This window comes from Aquarana catesbeiana, linkage group LG04 (assembly GCF_042186555.1).
Source record: "Aquarana catesbeiana isolate 2022-GZ linkage group LG04, ASM4218655v1, whole genome shotgun sequence".
NCBI lineage: Eukaryota > Metazoa > Chordata > Amphibia > Anura > Ranidae > Aquarana > Aquarana catesbeiana.
Genome location: NC_133327.1, coordinates 187,690,937 through 187,714,124, shown reverse-complemented (window position 1 = coordinate 187,714,124; position 23,188 = coordinate 187,690,937). Strand labels below are relative to the sequence as shown.

The 23,188-nt window shown below is 43.4% G+C and overlaps 1 protein-coding gene across 1 annotated transcript in view; it reads left to right on the top strand.

The window, feature by feature from the left end:
* Positions 1-4,801: 4,801 nt before the first annotated feature.
* The window catches only part of ARHGEF26 (Rho guanine nucleotide exchange factor 26), a 216,713-nt gene continuing 198,326 nt past the window's right edge, over positions 4,802-23,188 (top strand). Inside the window, exons 1-2 of the mRNA XM_073626013.1 lie at positions 4,802-5,107; positions 11,553-12,676. Of these exons, the coding sequence (XP_073482114.1) occupies positions 11,618-12,676 (1,059 nt within the window). The 5' untranslated portion in view covers positions 4,802-5,107; positions 11,553-11,617. The remainder of the gene's footprint in view (positions 5,108-11,552; positions 12,677-23,188) is intronic.

Below are 23,188 nucleotides of genomic sequence, written 5' to 3'. Positions count from 1 at the left end.
CACACAATATGTGAGTATGTAATGCTGAGAAGAAAAGTTTGTGAATGAACTCAAAAAATAAAAAAAAGATAGATAGGTGGACCCCCGCTTTAACTCCATAAAAGTGTCCATGTACACATAGGCTTGTACAAAAGTTTAGAAGCTGCTGTGGTTAGGGGAGGTCTAACCTCCCCTAACCTTCCTCTCCTGAACACCAAAGGCATCACATTCAGAATAGGAACATTTTGACCACCGGACGCAAAACGAGACAAAATCGCGCCAAAATTGTAGTTTTGCGTTTTCCCATGGCCGACGGTCAACATAGTCTGTGTGTATGTAGAATGATGTCTCAGTCTGAAAAAGTATAAAGAAGTAGGGGTGGGTACCATCATCCTTAAGCTTGAAGTGATGAAGGTGTGGGGGATGTCAGGAGCTACTCCACAAAATGCCCCATGACAAAAAGGAATTAATTATGGACTATCTCGGTATCCAGGGAATGGACAATTAAGTATAAAAAATATTGTTTTATTATAAAGAACAAAAATGATACATATTAATACAGGCAATATATAAAAAAAATGGTTGCATACTATAACAGGATGATACAGACTAAACAGTAGGAACCCCCCCAAACAAAATTGATGTCCTTTTTCCCACAAATAGAGCTTTCTTTTGGTGGTTTTTGATCACATTTGCAGTTTTTATTTTTTGCGCTATAAACAAAAAAGACCGAAGATTTTGAAAAGAACAATATTTTTGACTTTCTGCTATAATACATATCCAAAAAAAAAAAAATATATATATATATACGTGTATATATATATATATATATATATATATATATATATATATATATATATATATATACAAATTTATTCATCAGTTTAGGCCAATATGTATTCTGCTACATATTTTTGGTAAAAAAAAAAAATCACAATAAGCGTATATTGATTGGTTTGCGCAAAAGTTATAGTGTTTACAAAATAGGGGATAGATTTCTGGACTTGTATTTATTTATTTATTTTTTATGTTTTTACTGGTAATGGCGGCAAGCTGCAATTTTTAGCGGGACTGCAACATTGCGGCGGACAAATCTGACCCCAAGTGATACATTTTGAGGACCAGTGACATTATTACAGTTATCAGTGCTAAAAAAAATGCACTGATTAATGTATAAATGACACTGGCAGGGAAGGGGTTAATGCTAGGGGGGGATCAAGGGGTTAACTGTGTTCCCTGAGTGTGTTCTAATTTTGTGGGGGATGGGCTTACTAGGACAACACAGAGATCGCTGTTCCTGGTCACTAAAAACAGCAGATCTCCATGTTGTCCCCTGCCAGAACGGAGATCCACCTTGTTTACATAGGCAGGACCCTGTTCTGCCTCTCTGTGGAGTGATCGCGAGCGGCCAGCAGACATCGTGTCCCCCGGACCCGCATGCCCACAGTAGTATCTATTGCATGAAATGACATACAGGTATGTTGTTTCATGCAATAGAGCCACCCTGCTGCAGTATATGTGAGGTGGGTGGTCTTAAAGTGGGTAAAATATAAATGGAAGGAAACACATTTTTGTATAGATATTAAAAAAAAAAGTTATATACCTTTATTTATAAGTGATCACATTCCCTCTGTTCTCAGCTGCATAAGAGCTGGGGGAGGAGAAGCAGCAGCACACTGAGCTTCCCAGTGAATAGCTGTGCAGTGGGGTCATGTCAGGACAAGTCTGATCATTGGAGGAGAGTACACTGAGTTCCCAGTATAGCTAGAGAACTGACCACAGTGTGTTATCCTGCTTAGTGTGGTCAGTTTTTGAAAGGGATTCAGAGGGACTTGCAGAAACACCAGGGATTTCACATAAAGAAAGCAATACAAAGAGAACAGGATACTTTCTCATACAAGTACACGGTACAGCAGGCACATATCAGGAATATGAAATGTTGGGGTAACAAAAACTTTAAGTTTAATGGTATGCATAATGGTGCCAATTTAGACAGAAGCCAATTAACCTACTAGCGTGTCTTTGGAGCGTGGGAGGAAACCTGGACAATCACGGAAAAACATGCAAACTCCATGCAGATAGTGCCCTGGACAGGATCTGAACCAAGGACCCCAGTGCTGCAAGGCAGAAGAGCTACCCATTACAGCCACTGGAGGAAATAAAATAAAGACACTCTATGGAAAGGATTAGATCTTCAATACAATAAATTAGGTGCAGGATGTCCATGCGCAGAGAATAGTGTAGTCATCTCTTTCACATAGCAGACTCACAGCTCATCCACATGGAAACATGTGAGTCCGTTTCATATGTCAGCAATGAGTATTCCATGAAGACATGTCAGCCATAATAAAGCCTTTAGAGCTACCTCTAACACAGATGGAATCCATAGGTTTACAAGGTCCATTTGTTATAGGGGAATCCCTACAACTGTGACAGCTGTCTAAAACTATGCTTTATAGAGTACAGCCTGGAAGGATTACATGGGGCTTTTGGCAAAGCAGTCATCCCCAGGAGTACTTGAATATGCAACACTGGCAATTTGACAATAATCATCTGAAGCTTGAAAAGCCATTAGACCTGAATAGAATGCCACCACAGGGCTCAGCCAGGGTGGCTCTTTAAAGGCCAACCAAGCAAATACCATTTCTACTGTAAAGCAATCCTTAATATAACAGGGTGCCCTGGTGGCTTGCATATGTCCATTATTCCCTGCATGGGTTAAGCTTCACAAGGTGAAATACATATAAAGCTGACCATACACTACACCAGCCATGCTCAATGAGGGTTCCATGGAACCATAGGGTTCCTCCAGGGGTGTCTAGGGGTTCCTTGGGTTTTAGCTAACTGACTTTCCATGTGATGGTGCCTCCATAGTTTAGGTCCAACACCCCCAACTGTCCCTGATTTCGAAGGACTGTCCCTGATTTGGAGCAATGTCCCTCATTCCTTCTCATTTGTACCTCATTTTGGTCTGATCCATAGATGTAAGCTTTCGAACGACCAGATTTGCCCACACACGAACGGACCAAAGTGTGTTCGAAAGTCCGTTCGTTTAAACGTGATGACGTATGAAGGGACTAGAATAAGGAAGTTGATAGCCAGTAGCCAATAGCTGCCCTTGCGTCGTTTTTTGTCCGTCGGACTAGCATACAGACGAACTGATTTTTCGATCAGACTCGAGTCCGTCGGAAAGATTTGAAACATGTTCTAAATCTAAAGTCCATCTGATTTTCGACAGAAAATGTCAGCTGAAGGTCCGATGACGCCCACACATGGTCGGATTGTCCGATGGATTTGTTCTGTCGGACCAGTCCGGACGAAAAGTCCGGTCGTGTGTACACGGCATTAATTGCTGCATTTGTAAATTACTAAAGCACTTGTGGGTTTAACCAACCTTTTTTATTTTTTGTACAATTCTCCTTCAAGGGGGTGTGGCCATGGGGTGTGTCCTATGCCTACATACTTTTGCTGATAGGTGTCCCTCATTCCCATTTCAAAAAGTTGGGAGGTATGCCAACATCACTTGGCAGAGCCAGAGCCACGACTACAAGGGTGTCATTCTGGCCACCCTTGTAGGGGGTGGGGGGGTATTCTTCCCACTTACCACCACCAGTGTAAGGGGCATATTCCCAATGACAAAGGCTTCCTCTGCGGTAAAAGGTTGAGAAAGGCTGCCACTATAAACTCAGATCATACAATCACTGAGCAATTTTCTTTAGCTTTACCTAAGCATGTAATATGAGGATACAACTAAATAATCCATTCAAACAATCAATGCAGGTGTTTGCACTATGTATTTGACGGTAGATCGACATGACTGTTGGCTAACCATACACTAAACACTCCACTATACAGTCTGATTGTACAATCTTCTTGAGATCTACCATACACCATAAAGCATACCCTCATATTACAGTGTAGGTAAAACAATCTGATTGTACAATCTTCTATAGATCTACCAACAACCACATGGTGCAAGAGGAGTCTATCTCATTATATGGAAACAAATTGGATAATTTAGGTAGGTGCTCATTTTACACAGTTTGGGTAGATGTAAAGTTTATTGTATGGTCAGATTGTAATATGTATGGGGAGGTTGATTATACACTACACAGTCTGATTATACAATCTCCTTTAGGTCTACCATCAACTAAGTACTGCAGTGACTGTCTGATTTGATGCAAATTAAATGAATTGCTTATTTTTGTCCTCCTAATGTATAATTTTTGTAAATTAAGGCTGACCATACATTATATAAATGGGAAAATGACTGCGCTAACTCAAATGAAGGGTGAAAAGCTGCTACATAAACAATGTGACAAAGATGCTAAAGAGTGAAATGATAAATAATGTAGCGCTAGGGAGTGAACTCGTATATCAATATGTGAGTGAATAATACAAAAAGAAACAATTATACAGAAATAACACAAATGGAAATGTAAAAAAAAACAATAAATGTGAAGGTCCTAAGAAGGGCCATATGCGTCGACCACCAAAAGATGACTAATCAGAGATGAAATACGCTGATTGATTTTCTTTTGATATGATTTTCTTTGATCTGTGGATGAAGGAAAATAAATTGCATAATGTATGGCCAACCTAAAGGATATTGTGCAATCAGATTGTAGAGTGTATGGCAAGCTTAGACTGATTCCTGGAGAATTGGTCAATAGACCTCTCCGCTGACGTCTCCACTCATCTGACATTGTTGATAACACATGGTGATCTCATTAGACTTGTCATATGCTTATTGATCTAGTAACCTAGTGCATCGCCCAGTGCTTGTTGTGGCAGCGAGTCTCCAGGAGGGGGCGCCCACGCCATGAATGGAAGTTTTCCCCGTAGAAGTGAGCAGTGGGCTCAGAGTGCTGTGATCGGTGACAGGCGCCCTTCTCTGCTGGATACTTTGTGCTGGATTCGGTTCGTTGTCTTCCGATCACCGGCAGGATCTGGACTCTGCTCCTGTCTGACCCTCCCAGAGGAGCCTTGTTACTCCACCCTGTACAGGACAGGTGGAGCTGAGACTGCTAATACTCACCTGAGTACACCGGGAGACTAACCGGAGAGGATCTCCTCCGATCATTACTGACACCGAGGAGGAGACGTGGATGGAGCGCTCATCTAGACGGTAATGTTGTACACAGCCCGAGAAATCATTTACTATTCATATACTGCACTCAGCATTTCATCTCACACTTTACTTCGAAAACTTCACTAATCCACTATGAAGGGAAAGGAGCAGAGAAATGACCTTTTACAGATTTATTCTCAGTGACCCCTGGAACTGGCTGTCATGGCAAAGGGGTACCTGTTCTTTATCCAAGGGGATACCTGTTCTTTATCCAAGGGGTACCTGTTCTTTATCCAAGGGGTACCTGTTCTTTATCCAAGGGGTACCTGTTCCTTATCCAAGGGGTACCTGTTCTTTATCCAAGGGGGTACCTGTTCTTTATCCAAGGGGGTACCTGTTCTTTATGCAAGGGGTACCTGTTCTTTATCCAAGGGGGTACCTGTTCTTTATCCAAGGGGGTACCTGTTCTTTATCCAAGGGGGTACCTGTTCTTTATCCAAGGGGGTACCTGCTCTTTATCCAAGGGGGTACCTGTTCTTTATCCAAGGGGGTACCTGTTCTTTATCCAAGGGGGTACCTGTTCTTTATCCAAGGGGGTACCTGTTCTTTATCTAAGGGGTACCTGTTCTTTATCTAAGGGGTACCTGTTCTTTATCCAAGGGGGTACCTGTTCTTTATCCAAGGGGGTACCTGTTCTTTATCCAAGGGGGTACCTGTTCTTTATCCAAGGGATACCTGTTCTTTATCCAAGGGGGTACCTGTTCTTTATCCATGGGGTACGTGTTGTGGGAACCTGAACTTTATCCAAGGGGTTCCTGATCTTTATCAAAGGGGTACCTGCTCTTGGGAGCACTTGATATTTATCAAAGGAGGTACTTGATCTTTATCATAGGGGAGCACCTGATCTATATCCAGGGGTTACCTGATCTTTATCAAATGAGGTAACTGATCTTTAGTACCTGTTCTTGGAGGCACCTGACCTTTATATAAGGGGGTACCTGATGTTTATCCAAGGGGCTACCCAAATTTTATCCAGGGTACCTGACCTTTATCCAGAAGGTACCTGACCTTTATCCAAGGGGTTACCCGATTTTTTTTATTTTTTTTATTTTTTTATTCAGAGGGTACCTGATCTTTATCTCAGGGGGTACCTGATATTTACCATCTCAGTATGGTGGTAGTGGGTATATGAGTGATCCTGTATTCATTAGGCAGTGCAAATTACTATTCTAGTATTCTAGTGTAATTTCTTCTTCTCAGATGTGAGGGAAGGCATGCTGGGGTTTGTGGTTCCACTAGAGAAGTAAAGGGTTAAAGTCTACCCCAGCTGTCTATGTTCATTCTCCCCCTCCTCTCTGACTGTTGAATTTGTGCAGGACAGGTGTTCTACCTCCACAGACAGGTAGTTATTAGATCATGGGTCATTGCCTATGTTTTATGATATAAATGGTAAGATGAAATCCAATCGGTAATCATCAATCCCATCACATTACTCAACCTGTTTATTAGTGTTCTTTTTCCCTTGCTCCCGACCCATTGCCAGGTGGATGTGGTTTTTATTCTTTTCTTCTTTCACTGTATTTGGCACAAATAATCCTTTAAAGACAGATCAGCTTTCCTCCAAAGGAATCTATTGCATTGTGATACAGGCAGGTGAGAAGAACTGAAAGAACTGCCATTTGTATGGAGAGTTCACAGGCAGCAATCAACTTTCATTATTTAGCACTTTATAATCCTGCTTAATGAAACAAAGGGTTATCGCCTACGTAAAGCTACATGTCGTCCCTTTTTTAAATACTGTCACTAAAGCTCCCCACACTCATTACAATCTGATTGTACAATCTTCTTTAAATCTACCAATTGGCGTGTAGTGCAAGGGCCTGAATGATTGGATAGTTTAGGTAGGTCCTCAAATTACATACGAGTGATGAGCTCAGGGGGGTTCAAACTCACTTGAGCTTTCCTACTACAAAGTTGACAGCCAATCATAGGCAGTGGGGGCTTACCCTGACCAGTAGCCTTACGTCTACATACCCCTTGTATTCCTGCTGCTGCGTGTTCGGGAATGCCTCTGCTGCCTATTGATTTAGCTTCCCAACAGGATAGCTCAGGCGGGTACACACTTGTGTCCAAACACACCTGACTTCATCCCTATTACATACCTACATTATTTGGTGGATCTAAGGATGAGTGTATGGTCCGATTGTAACAATGTGGTGACCTGAACAGGAGCAGTTACTGAAAAGTAATGTAATGTTTTTATGTGTATGGATAAGCTCAGGTTGTGTTTGGACTCTAGCCATCACCTGTACTGGGCCAATCATATGTGCATCTGCGAAGCAGGGAATGCCTCAGATGCTTATGATTGGCCCAGCGCAGATCTAAGGTTGATTCTATGTATGGTCAGGTTTTACCATGTGGTGGCCCGAACAGGAGCAGTTCTTGAAAAGTAATGTGATATTTTCCTTTTATATGGATAAGCTCAGGTTGTGTTTGACCCTAGCCTGAACCCACCGGAGTGAACCCACCAGGAAGCTGTCACCTGTACTGTGCCAGCCATCTGCAAGGGGCATGTATATGTGCAGCAGGTAATTCCTCAGGTGCTTTTGATTGGCCCAGTGCAGTGACAGCTTTCTGGTGGTGGGATAGCTCAGGCAGGTTTGGACTATGATGGATCTGAACACACCTGAGCTCATCCTCATTAAGGATGAGCTCAGACGTGTTCGCAACCACCCGTGCAGAGCCCACCAGGAAGTCGGCACCGCACAGCGCCAAACCCCCGGTCAGTGAGACATTTCCCGATCTCTGCAGCTGCGGATCAGGGAAATGTCTCACTGCTTGTGATAAGCGCTCCGCAGTGCCAACTTCCTGGCGGGCTCTGCACGTGCAGCTACGAACACACCTCATCCTTAATCCTCATACCTGGATCTTCTCCGCAAACAGAGGAGTGCCATCTTCCATCTGCTATCCAGCCTGGTAAGCCAGGGACAGATCATGCTTTTCCTTCATTAAGAATATTGAGCTTATAAGGTATTCAACATTCCGAAAAATCCTGAGACCAGATTCCAGTCATTCTCATTAACGCACAGACAAGGGATACATGTGCGAGGCTTTCAGTCTTTGGCTGATAGTGGAAAAAGATCATGATGACCTTTCATTTCCTGTCATTATTGAAGGATTTGCTTATCTATGGGCATGCTTAATAAAACTATGCTAAAGCTGACCCTATACTATACAAGTTGATTGTACAGTGTCCTTTAGATTAACCAAAACTATTTAAGGGTCTTTTCACAAGGGCACACTCCACACCGTTCAGTAGAGAATTCATGAGCAGATCCCTTGCTGATTTAGAGCAGAAGTTGACAGGTGTCACTTTTGTCATATCAATACCCCTTTAGTATGTTGGCAGCTTACTGTGGCGGACCCAGAATGGATCTATAGGCTGCTGGATGTAAAAAGACTTTTATGTCCAATTACATCAGTCTACCTTCAACTGGTCAAGTCTAGGTCTGGAAAAGCAGAAAACAATTCAGTCCTTTTCTGTTTTTCTTTTTCTGAACCTGGACAGACTTGGAGGTGAGCGGATGTAGACTGACACTTCTTCCTGCTCCTAGAGCTGCATGGAGTGTCCGCCTAAAAAAACTGACAGGTCAACCTGACCAAAAAAGCCCTTGTGAAAGGGGCCTAGTAGAAAGACGCATCTAAACAACCCATTCAGTTTGTATCAAGTCAGGCAGACCCTTGCATTATATAATCTAAAGAAGATTTTACAATCCGATTGTATAGAGTATGGTCGCCTTAACATGATGCACTGTGCAGTAAAGCTGGCCTTGGATAGACAAAGAACCAGTGGCTTGTTTGTCTATGCAAATGACAGGTAATAGAGTCACTGCTACTTCTGGAATGCATTCTAAGGCCAGCGAGGACCAACAGGGTGTTCTCTTGGCCTTGGAAGATTACTGATCGTGCACACATGCCAAAAAGTACTTGTCTTTTTTTATAGAGCAGGAAATGATTTGTACCCACTTATATGTAATTTCCAAAGCAACATGAATTGCTTCTCTCTTTCCAAGGAAACTGTATATGTTGCTAAAATTGGGCACATTGCTTGTAAGGACCAGACCACGTATGGCCAGACTATGTTATAGAAACCAATCAGACTTCTATTGTGATGACTTTGATGAAAGTTGAACTACAAAGGACTTCTCTTCACCCATCATGATTCCTTTTAAAGTATACCTGTCATGATAGTAATATGAGGTCTGCTATTGGTGGCCTCTTTCTAGAAATACAAGTTGACTGGCTGTAATTCTGATTTACTGGCAGAAAGTCTAAAGCTGACCATACACTTATTGAAACTCAGCTGGTTTAGCAGGGACTGGCCACATTTCCATCAGTGTGTGGCCATCCTCACTCGACAGAAGCCGATCGTTTGAGTTCTGCCGAAGGTACATGCTGTAAAGTCTATCAGCAGCTACAGCCACTGATCGGTGTATTCTGCATTGCTACAATGTGCTGGCGGGGGGGGGGGGGATTACTCCATCCACCTCGTATGATGACTATGGCTGCCCTTTCTGATGCACTCCTCTATTCATAGAACTTCACTATATCCTCTATTATTGAAAAGCACTCTATGAATGGAGGATGGGCAGTTGAATGAAAGGTCTGCCTCCTCCATTCATAGATTGCCTATCCTTGGTGGAAGCTATAGCACAGCTTCTGTGACTAGAGAAGAGGGGTGGAAAAGGTGCACATAATTGGAACTCTTGATGAGCGCTTGTATTAATCCCCACGGCACTGGAAGATTACAGCTATGGGGGTGGGGGTCAGAGGATTTTAGGAGAGTAGTTAAAGGGTTAGGTTTTATTTAGTTTAGAGGTATTGATCCCAACAAATATGCAGGTCAGAAAATATGGCACTCTAGTCTGCTTACTCTTTCCTTGTCTATGATTCCAGAGGAGCTGATTTCCTAAAAGCAGATAGACTATTCACTTTGCAAGAGAATGTGCCCAGGAGCTTAGTGAATGAGGTGCAGCTCTGCTGTCTTTTATCATCCAATCATATGCGAGCAATAATGCTTTTTATTCCCTTGCACATGATTGGGTACTCTTCACAAAGAGAAATTTTCACCACATTTACTAAACTCTAGGGAAAGTTTCCTTGTAAAGTGAAACAACCTACAGTATTTACCTTTTTAGGAAGTCAACCGCCACCTATTAAAGCAAAAAGACCAGTTTGACAGCAAAGCAAGCAGCATTTTCTAAAGAAGAGACCAGACACCATGCTTCAAATAAAGTGATTGTAAATGATCACCTTGTAAACAACCTATCCAGTTTAAAATCGAAATGAAAAGCAAAATATATGTATATAGATATTAAAATAGAAAAACTAAATACCCTTTTCCAACGTTTTTATAAGTGATCACATTCCCTCTGTTCTCAGCTGCATGAGCGCTGAATGGAGGAGAAGCAGCAGCACACTGAGCTTCCCAGTCAAAGGCTGTGCGGAGGTGGGGGGTGTCTGATCATTGGAGGAGAGCAGGCTGAGTTCCCAGCACAGTTTGAGAACTGACAACAGGATGCTCACATGACTATTGTGGTCAGTTTTTATTAGGAAAGCAGAGGAACTGGCAGGAACGCCAGGGATTACAAATAACGGAAGCAATACAAAGAGAACATTAGACATTTTAATACAAGTACATGCTACAGCAGGCACATATCAGGAATGTGAAATGTTGGGTTTATGTACTCTTTTTTTTTTAAGCCTGATAGATTTATTCTGGTCAGTGTAAACTGTGACTTCTGTTTGGTAGATTTATATTGACATGTGATGTGTAGTGGGTGTTGAATTGTAAACTGAAACCTTAATTGTTTCCTACATTAAAACTGTTCTCCGGGATAAGCAGATATTGTTGAAATACAAGTCATGTGTGTGTTACTTGAATCTTGGTGTGCTTTGTGTATTTCTTCCAGATCTGTGCTGTAATCCAGTGTGAAATGAAATTTGCTCTGTGCAGGAGCTTCCTGTAATAAAGACCAGTCTCTGCTGCTCTTTCTCCTTGTGCAGGGTGACTGGTCTTGTATCCGCCCCCTCCTGTGGTTGTCTGCAGGCATCTAGTAGCAGGTGGGGTCTCCTTGGCCCCTCCCACAGCTCTGCTCTCTGCACAACTAATGTACAGCACACATTTACAAGGTAATATCCGGGTTTGCAAAATGCAATTGGCGCATGCAAAGTGGATTTTTGAATTTTTGTGGCTATTGAATGGAGCTGAGCTTTAAAGTTAAAACGACCAAATAGGCAGAAGGAATACATTTACATATCTAACCTGAGGTTTGTAGCAATTATAAGAATATTCTGCCTATCAGATAAATTCATGTCAATACAGCTAAAGCTCATTATATGTATTAAATCATTTTGGGAACTCGTATTACTTTGCAGATGTGGAGGTGGTGTATAACATCAATCACCTGATCACTGATACATAACAATCTCTATCTTCTAGGAATGGCAGAATGGTGGTGATTTGGTGACCTTCTCTGAGGTTTTGGAGGATGAATAGACGTTGCCATGGAGGCAGAAAGCGAGGTGGAGTTTTCCAGTGATCTTAACTTTGTTCCATTGTGGAGGAGAGCGAGTCCTCATGTTCCCCAGGGAGAGGGACTGTACTACAGCCGCACTCCTAGACCAAGACCGCAGTCCTACCAGAGTCCTAATGGATTACTTGTCACAGACTTTCCCGTGGAGGATAGGCAGTGCTTTACGGTGACCCAGCCTGCAGAAAGGATTACAAGTTCACCAGAAAGTCATCAAGGAGGGAAATATTTGCACAGTCCTAATGGAAAACTACAGACATCAACATCGCTCTCATCTCTGGAATACAAATCCCCCAACCACAAACGTTCATCTCAGGTCTTAAAAGTAGTTTCCAATAACTCCATTTCCTTTACTACAGGTGACAACCATTTCTCACCAAACCAAAAACCAATGATTTCACGGCGGACATCTGGAAATGTTACACTGACACCTGATAGGGAACAGATTGTCTTTGGGTCCAGTACTTGTTTTCCATCTAATGGGATGGTAACTGCTAGCAACTGCAGTCCGCCTCATCCCATCCAGGCCACGCAGGACACCTTAACTTCAGAGTCTTTGCCAGGTTCTCCAAAGTCTTCCCGGGAAGACAAGCATTCTCTGCAAAGAACCCAATCAAATCCAGAACATTCCCCAATTGTTTTGAGCACGAACAGTCCCGCGGCTCTCAAAGCTGGAGCCCAGCAAATCATTCCTAAGAGCCTAGCCTCAGAAATAAAAGTCACAAATAAAACTAGCAATCAGAACAACCAAAATTCCGATTCTATCAAAAGGTTGCTGAAAACTCGAAGCATGGTGGAGACCAGCTCGGCTCGGCTCGTGGTGGCTCCAGAAGATGGAGATGCTGAAAATGAAACCGACAGTCCGGGCGCACTGCGCAGAGGGCTTAGGTCAACATCCTATCGAAGAGCAGTTGTGAGTGGAGTGGAATTCAACAACCCATCAGATAGAAAAAAGAGTAACAGAATGTCTCAACCAATCCTCAAAGCAGTTGTAGAAGATAAGGAAAAGTTTTATAGCTTGGGAAGAATAAAGGTAAGTTGGTCTAAATGCAGTGTGTCCTTGAATGTTTGACAAATAGGTGTTGGGGCATGGAACTCAAACCCTACATCTTGTACTTGTTTGACTTTGGTTAATCAATAACTAATCTGAGTGTGATCATAATGTTCCGTTCTTCATGGCTCGAATGTATGTATTGCCACATTAATGACAGTTACGCAAACCAGGGCTTGCAATGCACATGTTGCCAACTTTAGTTATGGTTCGTGTTTGTTTTTAGTCCTTGTGAAGCGTTTGTAAGCTTTCTAGGTGCAAGATCTCCAAATGTATCATAGCAAGGTTTGTAAATGTGTTAAAAGTGACACAAAACCATATGCTCCTTCAAAAGTAATCCATACACATCCATTACCTAATGACTCTGAAATCTATTTTTCATGAAATCTTTTCTTACTGTGTTTTTCTGTCTACCTTTTTAAAGGAGTTGTAAAGTCTTGTGGTTTTTCACCTTAATGCATTCTATACATTAAGGTGAAAAACCTTCTGTGGTGCAGCTGCCCCCCTGGTCCCCTCTTTTTCTTACTTGAGCGTTCCAGTGACAAGAATGAGCCCAGCAGCACCAGACGCTGTCTCTGGTCCTCTTTGGATAGACTGATTGCAGCAGGAGCCATTGGCTCCCACTGCTGTCAATCAAATCCAGTGACACGAGAGGCAGCGGCAGGGCTGAGTCCTGTTGTCTGTTTCAAAACACTTGCACAGAGCAGGTAAGTATAACATGTTTGTTATTTAAAAACAAAAAAAAAACCTTTACAATCACTTTAACATTCTCAGTGAGCTCCCAAACCATTTATTTTCCCTCTCGCTTCTCTTGGAATTAGCAGTTCACATTAGTTGCAACCATGTGCACTGCTCTATACATGATAAAAATCCCATGGACTACAGTCCCTAGTCCATCTCTGGAGTGAGCAAGAGAGGGTGGCTATGTTCCTACATACAGTGGGACCATTGAGAATGAATGGAGCCACCCTCTACCAGTAAGTCAGATCACAGCAGCAAAAAATAAATGATTTCAAGGAGGATGCGAGTGACAGAAGGTACTTTTTGAACTATGTATACATACTTAAACAGATTTTTTTTTTTTTTTTGTAATTCAGAGTTTAGTGTCACTTTAGTTTTTGTGCCCACCAAACTCTTAAGACTTTTTATTCACACTGGAAACACTGTCTGCAGTAATGACATCAAATGATCACTTAGCCTTGTTACAATCTTACAGTACAATGATTCCCTTTGGAAACCTCATTTTTGTGCTTGGGCGTTAGTTCACCAAGCCCTTTAATATGATGAGGGTCCCACATTGTTTGCTAAAGGTTGGGTCCCTACCAGAGGAGTGTCAAATAGGGCTGTGAAGAAAGAAATGCTACAAATAAATGGAGCATAATTTAAAATCTTAATGCTAATAAACAATCATCAAATGTAGTAATAATAAACCTGATCCATCTGTGTATGCAAATATTAATTGGTGTTTGAGTCCAGCAATCTTATGTTCAAAAATTCATATCAACGCCAAAAAACAGTGTCCACGCATATCTTAAAGTGATTGTAAAGGTAAATATGTATTTATTTATTTTTTTTTAAAGCCCCTTTCACATGTGCGGACTGTTCGGATCTGCCTGTCAGTTTTTTTTAGGTGGACCTGAACGGTCGCTCCATACATCTTTATGGTGCCACGGATGTCAGCGGTGACATGTCCGCTGACATCCGATCCTCCCTGATCCGATCCGCCCTGCAAAATCCAGACGGATAGATGTCCTATTTTCCATCCGTCTGGTGGATCAGATCAGATGAAAACGGACCGGCGGTCTGTAATCATCCAATCCCCCCATAGAGGAGAGCGGAGATCTGACAGGTCCATCCCTGCACAGTGTGCAGAGATGGACTTGTCATCCGCCGGCTTAGCGGGGATCAACGGAGCAATCACGCTGAGCAAGCGAATGGCTAAATACGGATCCGCAGGTCTGAAAGGGGCCTTAAACTTCAAATATCTCTATACTTACTTGCTCCTGTGCAATGTAATCGCACAGAGTGGCTGTGAACCTCTATTTCTCAGGTTCCCCACTAGCGCTCCTGGCCCCTCCCTCTCTGTCCAGTGCCCCCATGGGAAGCCCCTTCCCTCCTGAGCCCCGCTACTGAATCCATTGATGACACAGACAACAGAACTCGCCCCCCCCTCCTCATTACTGGCTTTGATTGACAGCACTGGGAGCCAATGGGTGAGGGGAGAGAAGAGCTGCAGACGTACACAGTGCTAAATCGAATGAGGGTCCAGGTAAGTAAAAAGGGGGGGGGGGGGTAAGGGAGGATGCTGATGAATAAACATTTTTTACCAAAGTGTAAGGAATGCACGCATGCTTTGAACGTGAGCTCAGCCACACCTCCCATCTGACACTGCTGTTGTCTGGATGACGCCTCCCATCCCGCCCAGCTGATCTCCCAGCCTCGGAAGCCACCGGAGCGGCCGGGACTGGCAATCCCCAGCGCCTTCCTGCACTACATGCTTTTTTACTTCTTCTCCAACATGAGTTGTTTACCAACATAGTAAATTGTTTTCATCCTATACTGCACTTAGATCGGCGCTGCCGTTTTTCCCTTCCTGTCTCTTTAAAATGTTTAGGCTTTAGAACTACTTTTATTATTGCTGTGCTATCTCCAACTTGCAAACCGTTATTGGACAGTAAAAGAGAGCTTAAACCCTTTCTCCTGAGAAAGGGTTTAAGTATTAAAATGGGGTACATTGTCATGACATCGCTTCCGGCTTACTAGATAGGAGACCCGATCGGAGCCGATTCCAGCTTCATTCGGGTCTTTGGCCAGCCAGCGGACGTGTTGGCAGGTCGCTCGGGCCTCCCGGTGGGACAGGAGAGCCGCGGAAGGCAGCGGGAAGAGGGAACGTACCCTCTGGCTCCTTAGCATAACAGCTGAGCGGCTTTTTAGCCATATTGGTTGTTACCACTAAAAAGCCACCTGCTGGCTCTAAAAAACATTACCAGGGTGATGCCTGCAGCTGCAGGCATCACCCTGGTATAACCACTTCAAGCTGAGATCACATATTTGCGTACGGATGGCATGAAGGGGTTAAAGCAGTATTAAACCCAAAAATCTATATAAAACACAGTGCCGGACCTTCAGAGCCCGAGCCGCAAATGGCAGCTCCCACACGTATGCGCGGGAGTGACGTCATCACGCCCCCGGCCACTTGTGTAGGAAGGAAGACGTCAGCAGTGATAGCGCAGCGCTGGAGGGCTTTGTTCTAAGGTAAGTTTCTCATAATGTGCTAGTAGGCGATGCCTACTAGCACATTATGACATTGCCTTGCAGACACCTACTGTAGCAGCCCCTGTGTACTGAGTCATAAAATCTCTAGTGCTTTCTGGTGCCAATACAAAGCGAATGGCTGTATGTGGCCGTGCACATGTAATGGTCGATGGCTTCTGCGTTTTACCCATGCATGCATTATGACGCTTCTTCCAAAATACGAAAGTGGTGTAGCCTCAATTTTTTTTTTCTTTTTAAGTTCCACCTTAATTTGTTAGTCAAGTCCACCTAAATCTTCTAGTGCATCTAAAACTACCCTCTTCACAGGTTGACAATGCTGCTGTCCTAGGGTGGCTCCATTGTTCCTCCATTCAGGGTGGAGACATCCTAAGACAGGAGGTGTGTTACTGGCCAGATTATTGGGAGAAAAAAAAGAAAAAAAAAAAGAAAACTAATACAGCCTCCACGTCTACAAGGATTAGAAAAATGATATATAAAATCTTTGTTTTTAGGTTTAGTACTATTTTATTGCTTTACCTTTTTATTCAATATTCTATACTTGACACTGATACTGTAATATAACCTTACACCTTGTATTCAGTAAAGTATGGTTGTCAGTTATGCAAAACTTTATTTGGATTCATTAGAGTAGTCACCTAGTTCATCATATGTGCAAAATCATTCAAAATCAAATTGTTTTTAAGCAAATTGATTATAAATTATTTTGGGTAACTAAAGGTGTTGTGTGTGTTTTTTTTTTTTTTGTCATGTATATACTTGTCTTGTGTATTCCGGTTTTCACTTTCCCAGGACTGAAATGTTAAGAGCTTCTATAGTTGCTATGATGAAGTATCTTGGCAACCTTTCATGATGTATGGCACTCCACAACAGTACTGTGTGTAGGCTGCTTACACACAAAGGCCCAAGTCTGGTGTCTAATACATATATTTGCAGCCTTGCAAGTGCCCGGTGTTGTGAAGGTGTCCTATGACTGGTCCAAAATTGCATGAGCTGCTGTAGCAGTCTGTATTTTTAGCACAGTGCTACCTGGCCGTAGTGAGAGAAATGTGGAGGCTGCCGTCACTGACCTGAAAATGCTAGCTGCTTGGCTATTTTATTGTTCCTCCTGCTTCAGTTCTTGGAACAATGGAGTTCAGAGAGGTCAAAAGTCAGAAATTATAATCTGCATGTATGTTTTTGGTCAGTAACTAAAGAGCTAAAAACAATCGATTGAGTATGAGAGTCAGAAAACTACCATTTATAGTACAGTAGAACACATCAGCAGTGGTAGCCTCCATGTTTCCGCGGGTCATATAATGCCATTTTTTTTCTTCATTGATTATGGCCAGGAAAGAATATGTTTAAAATTACAGGCTGTCAATATCAACTCTGTTCAGGAAAAAAAAAAACTTTTTTTTACAAATCTCAATATCTCATATTTGTACACAGATCATCAGTAAAGTGTCTTTTATCAGACTGCTTAGTCCACTGTTTCAGGGCTTGTTCACACCATGTTTGTTGAGTTGAATATTTCTGCAGATCACCATGTATGAAAACAATTGTTTTCTACAATGAACAGCCAAAACATTATGATCACCCACTGTAGCCCATCAATGCATGGATTCCACTAGACCTCTGAAAGGTATGTTGTGATATCTGGCACCAAGCTGTCAGTAGCAGATCCCATACGTTGCAAGGTGGGTCCTCCATGGATCAGAAATTGTTTTATGAGGCACATTACATAGATGCTCAATTGGATTGAGATCTTGAGAACACCTCAAACTCATGTTCCTCAAACCATTCTTTTATTCATCAGACTAGGCCACCTTCTTCCATTGCTAAATGTTCCATTTCTGATCCTTATGTGCCCATTGTAGGTGCTTTTGGCTGTGAAGACGGGTCACAATTGGCACCCTGATCGCTCTGTGGCTACACAGCCCCATACACAAAAAATTGTGATTCACTGTGTATTCTGACACCTTTCTATCAGAGCCAGCATTAACTTTTTCAGCAATTTGGGCTACAGTAGCTCTTATTATAATTATTATTGTACACGATTTATATAGTGCCAACAGTTTACGCAGCACTTTACAATGTAGAGGGGGGGACAGCACAATAACAGTACAGTTCCATACAGAAGGTACAGTAGGGCCCTACTCGTAGAGCCTACATTCGAAAGCTCTTTCATTGGATCGAACTACACGGGCCAGCGTTCGCTTCCCTGGCACATCAATGAACCTTGACCACTGCAGACTGGAGTTTTGGAGTTGCTCTGACCCAATCCTCTAGCCATTACAATTTAGCCTTTGTCAAATCCATGTGCTTTCCCATTTTTTTTTTCTGCTTTAAACACATTAAAATCAGGGGCAACATGTTCACTTGCTGCTTAAAGTGATACTAAGGTCTCCTTTTTTTTTTTTTTCCGTTAAAAATAACAAACAAGTTATACTTACCTCCTCTGTTCAGTGGTTTTGCACTGGGCAGCCCAGATCCTCCTCTTCTCAGGTCCCTCTTCTGTTCTCCTGGCCCCTCCCTCCTGTTGAGTGCCCCCACAGCAAGCAACTTGCTATAGGGGCATCAGAGTGTCCATTCAGTCATGGAACCACGACCCATCGATGGATCTAGATGGGGCTCAGGTAAGTATTAGGGGGGCTGAGGGGAGGCTGCTGCGCACAGTTTTTTAAATCTTTAAGCATAGAATGCATTAAGATCAAAAACCTTCTGCCTTTACAACTACTTTAATATATCCCACCCACTTTTAGATGCCATTGTAAGGAGATCATTAATATCATTTACTTTACCTATCTGTGGTTATAATGTTATGTGTGTATCAGTGTACGTGTCCTGTTTTTTTTCTTTTTTTTTGTTTTGTTTTTTGTTTTTGTATATTTGTTTGTTTTGTTTTTTTTTTTTTAATAAAGTTTTATTGAAGAATATGGCACACTGACAGAAATAGAAACAATAAGCTTTAGTTATATAACCAAAGGGTAATTGACAATGATAGAATATACCTATGAATGGTCATGTCAATCAGCAATAGCATAGCTCGAACATACATAGTGACAAGGCTCTCATCACCATTAATCCAAGCCCAGTTGGAGCAGAGGAACAAGTAGTCAAGAAAAAAGAAAATAAAATAAACTTAACATAACTACTGAGCATTATAGAAAATGATTCCTCTCAAGGCTACCTTTTTCAGATTTTATATATATATATATATATATATATATATATATATATATATATATTATTATATGAAGAAACAAAGAAAATGTAGTAAATAAGAAGAGAAAAGAATAGAAAAAAATAAATACCAGTATCCATTTATTTTTTTTCCATTTCGAGAGAGAGGCAATAACCACGGGGAGGCAGAAGATTCAACCCACGGGGTCCATATGTCCCTAAACTTAGAATGGCTATCATTATGTGTACAGCCATCAATTCCTCCATTCGCATAATATAGTTAAATTCCACGGCCCATTCCCGTATTGTGGGGGATTTCCAGTGGTGCACGTGACCTGTTGATACCATACATGTGTGGTGGTGACTGTGTCGAAACACGCAAATCAACAGATATGGTGTGAATAAGCTGTAGTAAAACGAATGAGCTAACACATAGTAAGGTGACCAGACATCCCCGGTTTCCGGGGACAGTCCCTAGACTGAGGAAACTGTCCCCGGAGAAAGTTTGTCCCCACTTTGCAGGGCCAAGGACGTCTGGTCACCAGACATCGTAAGTCTCCAATGAGGTGCGGCAGTTTCTGGGGACAGTCCCTAGACTGAGGAAACTGTCCCTGGAGAAAGTTTGTCCCCACTTTGCAGGGTCAAGGATGTCTGGTCACCAGACATCCTAAGTCTCCCATGAGGTGCGGCAGTGTTCCGCATTTGGGCTGTGGCTCCCGGACACACACCAGTTGCAGCCACCCTAACTGATCACTGGTTGCTAGGGCCACCCCGCCTGCCGTCTAACAACCAGTGACTTCGCACACACAGAGACTCTCAGAGCGAGGCCGTGTCAGTGTTGCCCTGGCTCCGTCAACCTTTTCCTCTTCTGCGGCTCCCGCAGTCCGCCACCCGGCAGTCTAATGCAGATATAGGAAAGGTCTCTGGCTGGGAAGAGAGAATGATCGTGGAGCCATGGGGATGATGGCAGCGGCATCTGCACCGGCCACATCTCTCCCCGGGGAGTTACAGTCTCAGCCTCGCCCTCAGTCTACATTCCTGCCCTGGAGCACAGGTGGTGCTGAACTTAGAGAGCTGGAGGCGGTGCACTGCAGCATGGACTGGTCTCACAGCTGTCAGACTCTGTGCCGTACAGCAGCAGGTCAGTGTGTGATCACCAGGCCAAGTGTTTAGTATGTCACACTGCTTTAATGTATACCAAGCAGGCTGAGTGTTCCTTCCCAGTGCCCTTCCACCAGGTGCTATTCCCTAACCTATATCTACTTACCCTGCTTTCTATAGTGAGTGCACACTGATATCTGTACACTTGGTGTACAGATATGACAGATATCAGTGTCAGAGGTACTAGCATCCCGTGTACAGAGATCAGTGTTATATATATTGGGAATAGTGACTACTATTCCCTATGTATAACACTGACATCCGTACATGGAGTACAAATCCACTCCACTCCATGTACAGATGTCAGTGTTTTATATAGGGAATAGCACTCAGTGTACAGATATCCAGGGGCGGACTGACCGTTTGGACACCCAGGCACTGCTCAATGGTCCAGGGAACAGTGACGGTGCATCCATAAGGGCGCATGGACGCCGCCCCCTCTCTCCAGCCACCCCCTCTATGACCAATGGATAGATTCATGCATTGCACTATCACCACCCATTCAGGCACCCGACTCCTTTTCGGGGGTGTTTTTGAAGCACCTGATTAGAGCCCCAGGCTCTAATAGGCTTCAAAATAGGTGAACTGCAAGCGTCATGCTTTGCGCTCGCAGTTCACCCAGGTGTGTTAGGAAAGTGAATGAATATTCTGGGTCTGTTACCCATCACCTGATTGGCAGAAACGACAGGCGCCGCTATTGGATGCCTATCAGGAGGAGAGGACGGGAGGAGACGAGGACCCCGCTCGTCACCGTCACCCGCTGTCCCACCGAGACAGGGTAAGTGCCGGGCAGACGGTGACCAGGCTGCGGGTCACACTGGCGGAATTCAATGGCACAGTGGCAGCATTTGATGGGCGCACTGACAGCATTTGATGGGGAACAGTGGCAGCATTTAATGGGCGCACTGACAGCATTTGATGGGGAACAGTGGCAGCATTTAATGGGCGCACTGACAGCATTTGATGGGGAACAGTGGCAGCATTTAATGGGCGCACTGACAGCATTTGATGGGGCACAGTGGCAGCATCGAATGGGCACAGTGGCAGTGTTTGATGGCACAGTGGCAGCATTTGATGGCACATTGGCAGCGTTTGATGGGCACGATTGATTGATTTATTTATTTCAGGTACTTATATAGCGCCGTCAATTTACGCAGCGCTTTACATATACATTGTACATTCACATCACTCCCTACCCTCAAGGAGCTTACAATCTAAGGTCCCTAACTCACATTCATACATACTAGGGACAATTTAGACAGGATCCAATTAACCTACCAGCATCCAGCATGTCTTTGGATTGATGATTTTTTTTTTTTTTTCTGAATTTTTCAGTTTGTGCCCCCCCTAAAATTTTGAGCACCAGCTACCACTGGCTAGGGGCCCCACAAGAGGCTCCTGTCCCAGGCTTCACTCACCCTTGAAGGGAACAGTCTGCACAACTGAGGACAGTGTACACACTTGGGGTGCCCGGGTCCTCCACAGATGATTGAGCTTGTCCACAGTCCTATGCTGTGTACGGGGACAGCTCTGCTCATGTTCCATCCTCTCCAAGCCTGAACATTGGGACTATGTGGCAGGGGAAAGCCTCTTCTATGCCTGAGCTGGGGGCACAACCCCAGGACCCAGCCTAATCCCTGGGGCCACACAGCACTGCCCACTACCAACAACGACTGAGCACTGCACTCCACGGTAAGTGCCCCACCACTGAGAATACCCATTTCCCACCCTCTCTCTCTCTCACCCCCTCCCACCTCCTACCCCCACTCTATTTCACCCCCCTTTCTCTTTCTTCCCCCTCTCTCTCAACCTCAACCCTCTCTCACCCCCTCTCTCTCTCTTTCACTCCTCCGTTCTCTCACTCACTTCTCTGACACCTTCCCTCTCTCTCATCCCCCTCTCTATCACCCTCCCTCTCTCTCTCTCCATCCACCACCCTCTCTCTCTGAGCCCCTCTCTCTCTTAGTCCCACTTCTCTCTCTCTCAGCCCTCCTACCTGTTTCAAGCAGAAACACTGCACATACTGACTCCTACCACCATGACCATTTCAACTTACTGATGTGCTTATGATGGTTAGAGTGCTCCTTTAATATCTCTCAGAAGAAGTAAACCTCTGTTTACTGATTCCATTTTATTTGATCATCCTCTAGTTGTGTTAAATTGAGTTTGCAACCTCCCTGAAATTATTTTTGCAGGTTAGAATGTCTGGGTCTCCCATCTCTATATTTGCCTGGGCTGTGAAATATCCAGTGTGGCGGCACCCCCCCATCCTCCATTAAGTCCTGCTGGGGTTTGGTCTGTCTCGGACAGGGAGGGGCGAGCGCCGCCAGATTATACAGAGTGGGGATATCCCGCTTACCCAGCTGTCAGACGAAGTCCTGTCTCCTTAGCCGGCTCCTATGATAGGCAGCACACTGGTGACATCTATCATAGGAGGTGGGACTTCGTCTGAGGACAGCGGCCGCTGACTTCTCTCCTCTAGGTAAGGCTGAGCTGATGGGCACTGAACAGGCTGCATTGATGGGCACTGAACAGGTTTACTATTTGCCAATAAAAAAAAAAAAAATTGTCCCTGGATTTCATTTTAAAAATCTGGTTACCTTAACATATAGTGCTCTGGGAACCCATTATATTTATGGAAAAAAATTGTGTCTCTGTGTGTATATATATTAAAGGATCAAAAGACATATTTCAATTTAAAGCAGAACTATACTGCATCTCAGCACCACAAACTATTTAATTCATTTTTAATATTTTAAGTAAACTCCCCCATCCATTCATGCCTAAATGCTTTATTTTGCTGAGAAATCAATTTGAAAAACACTCCCTGTCCTTTATGGCCATCTAGATGAAGTGCAGATGATTCATGTAGCATTTACTTCCTGGAATCCATCT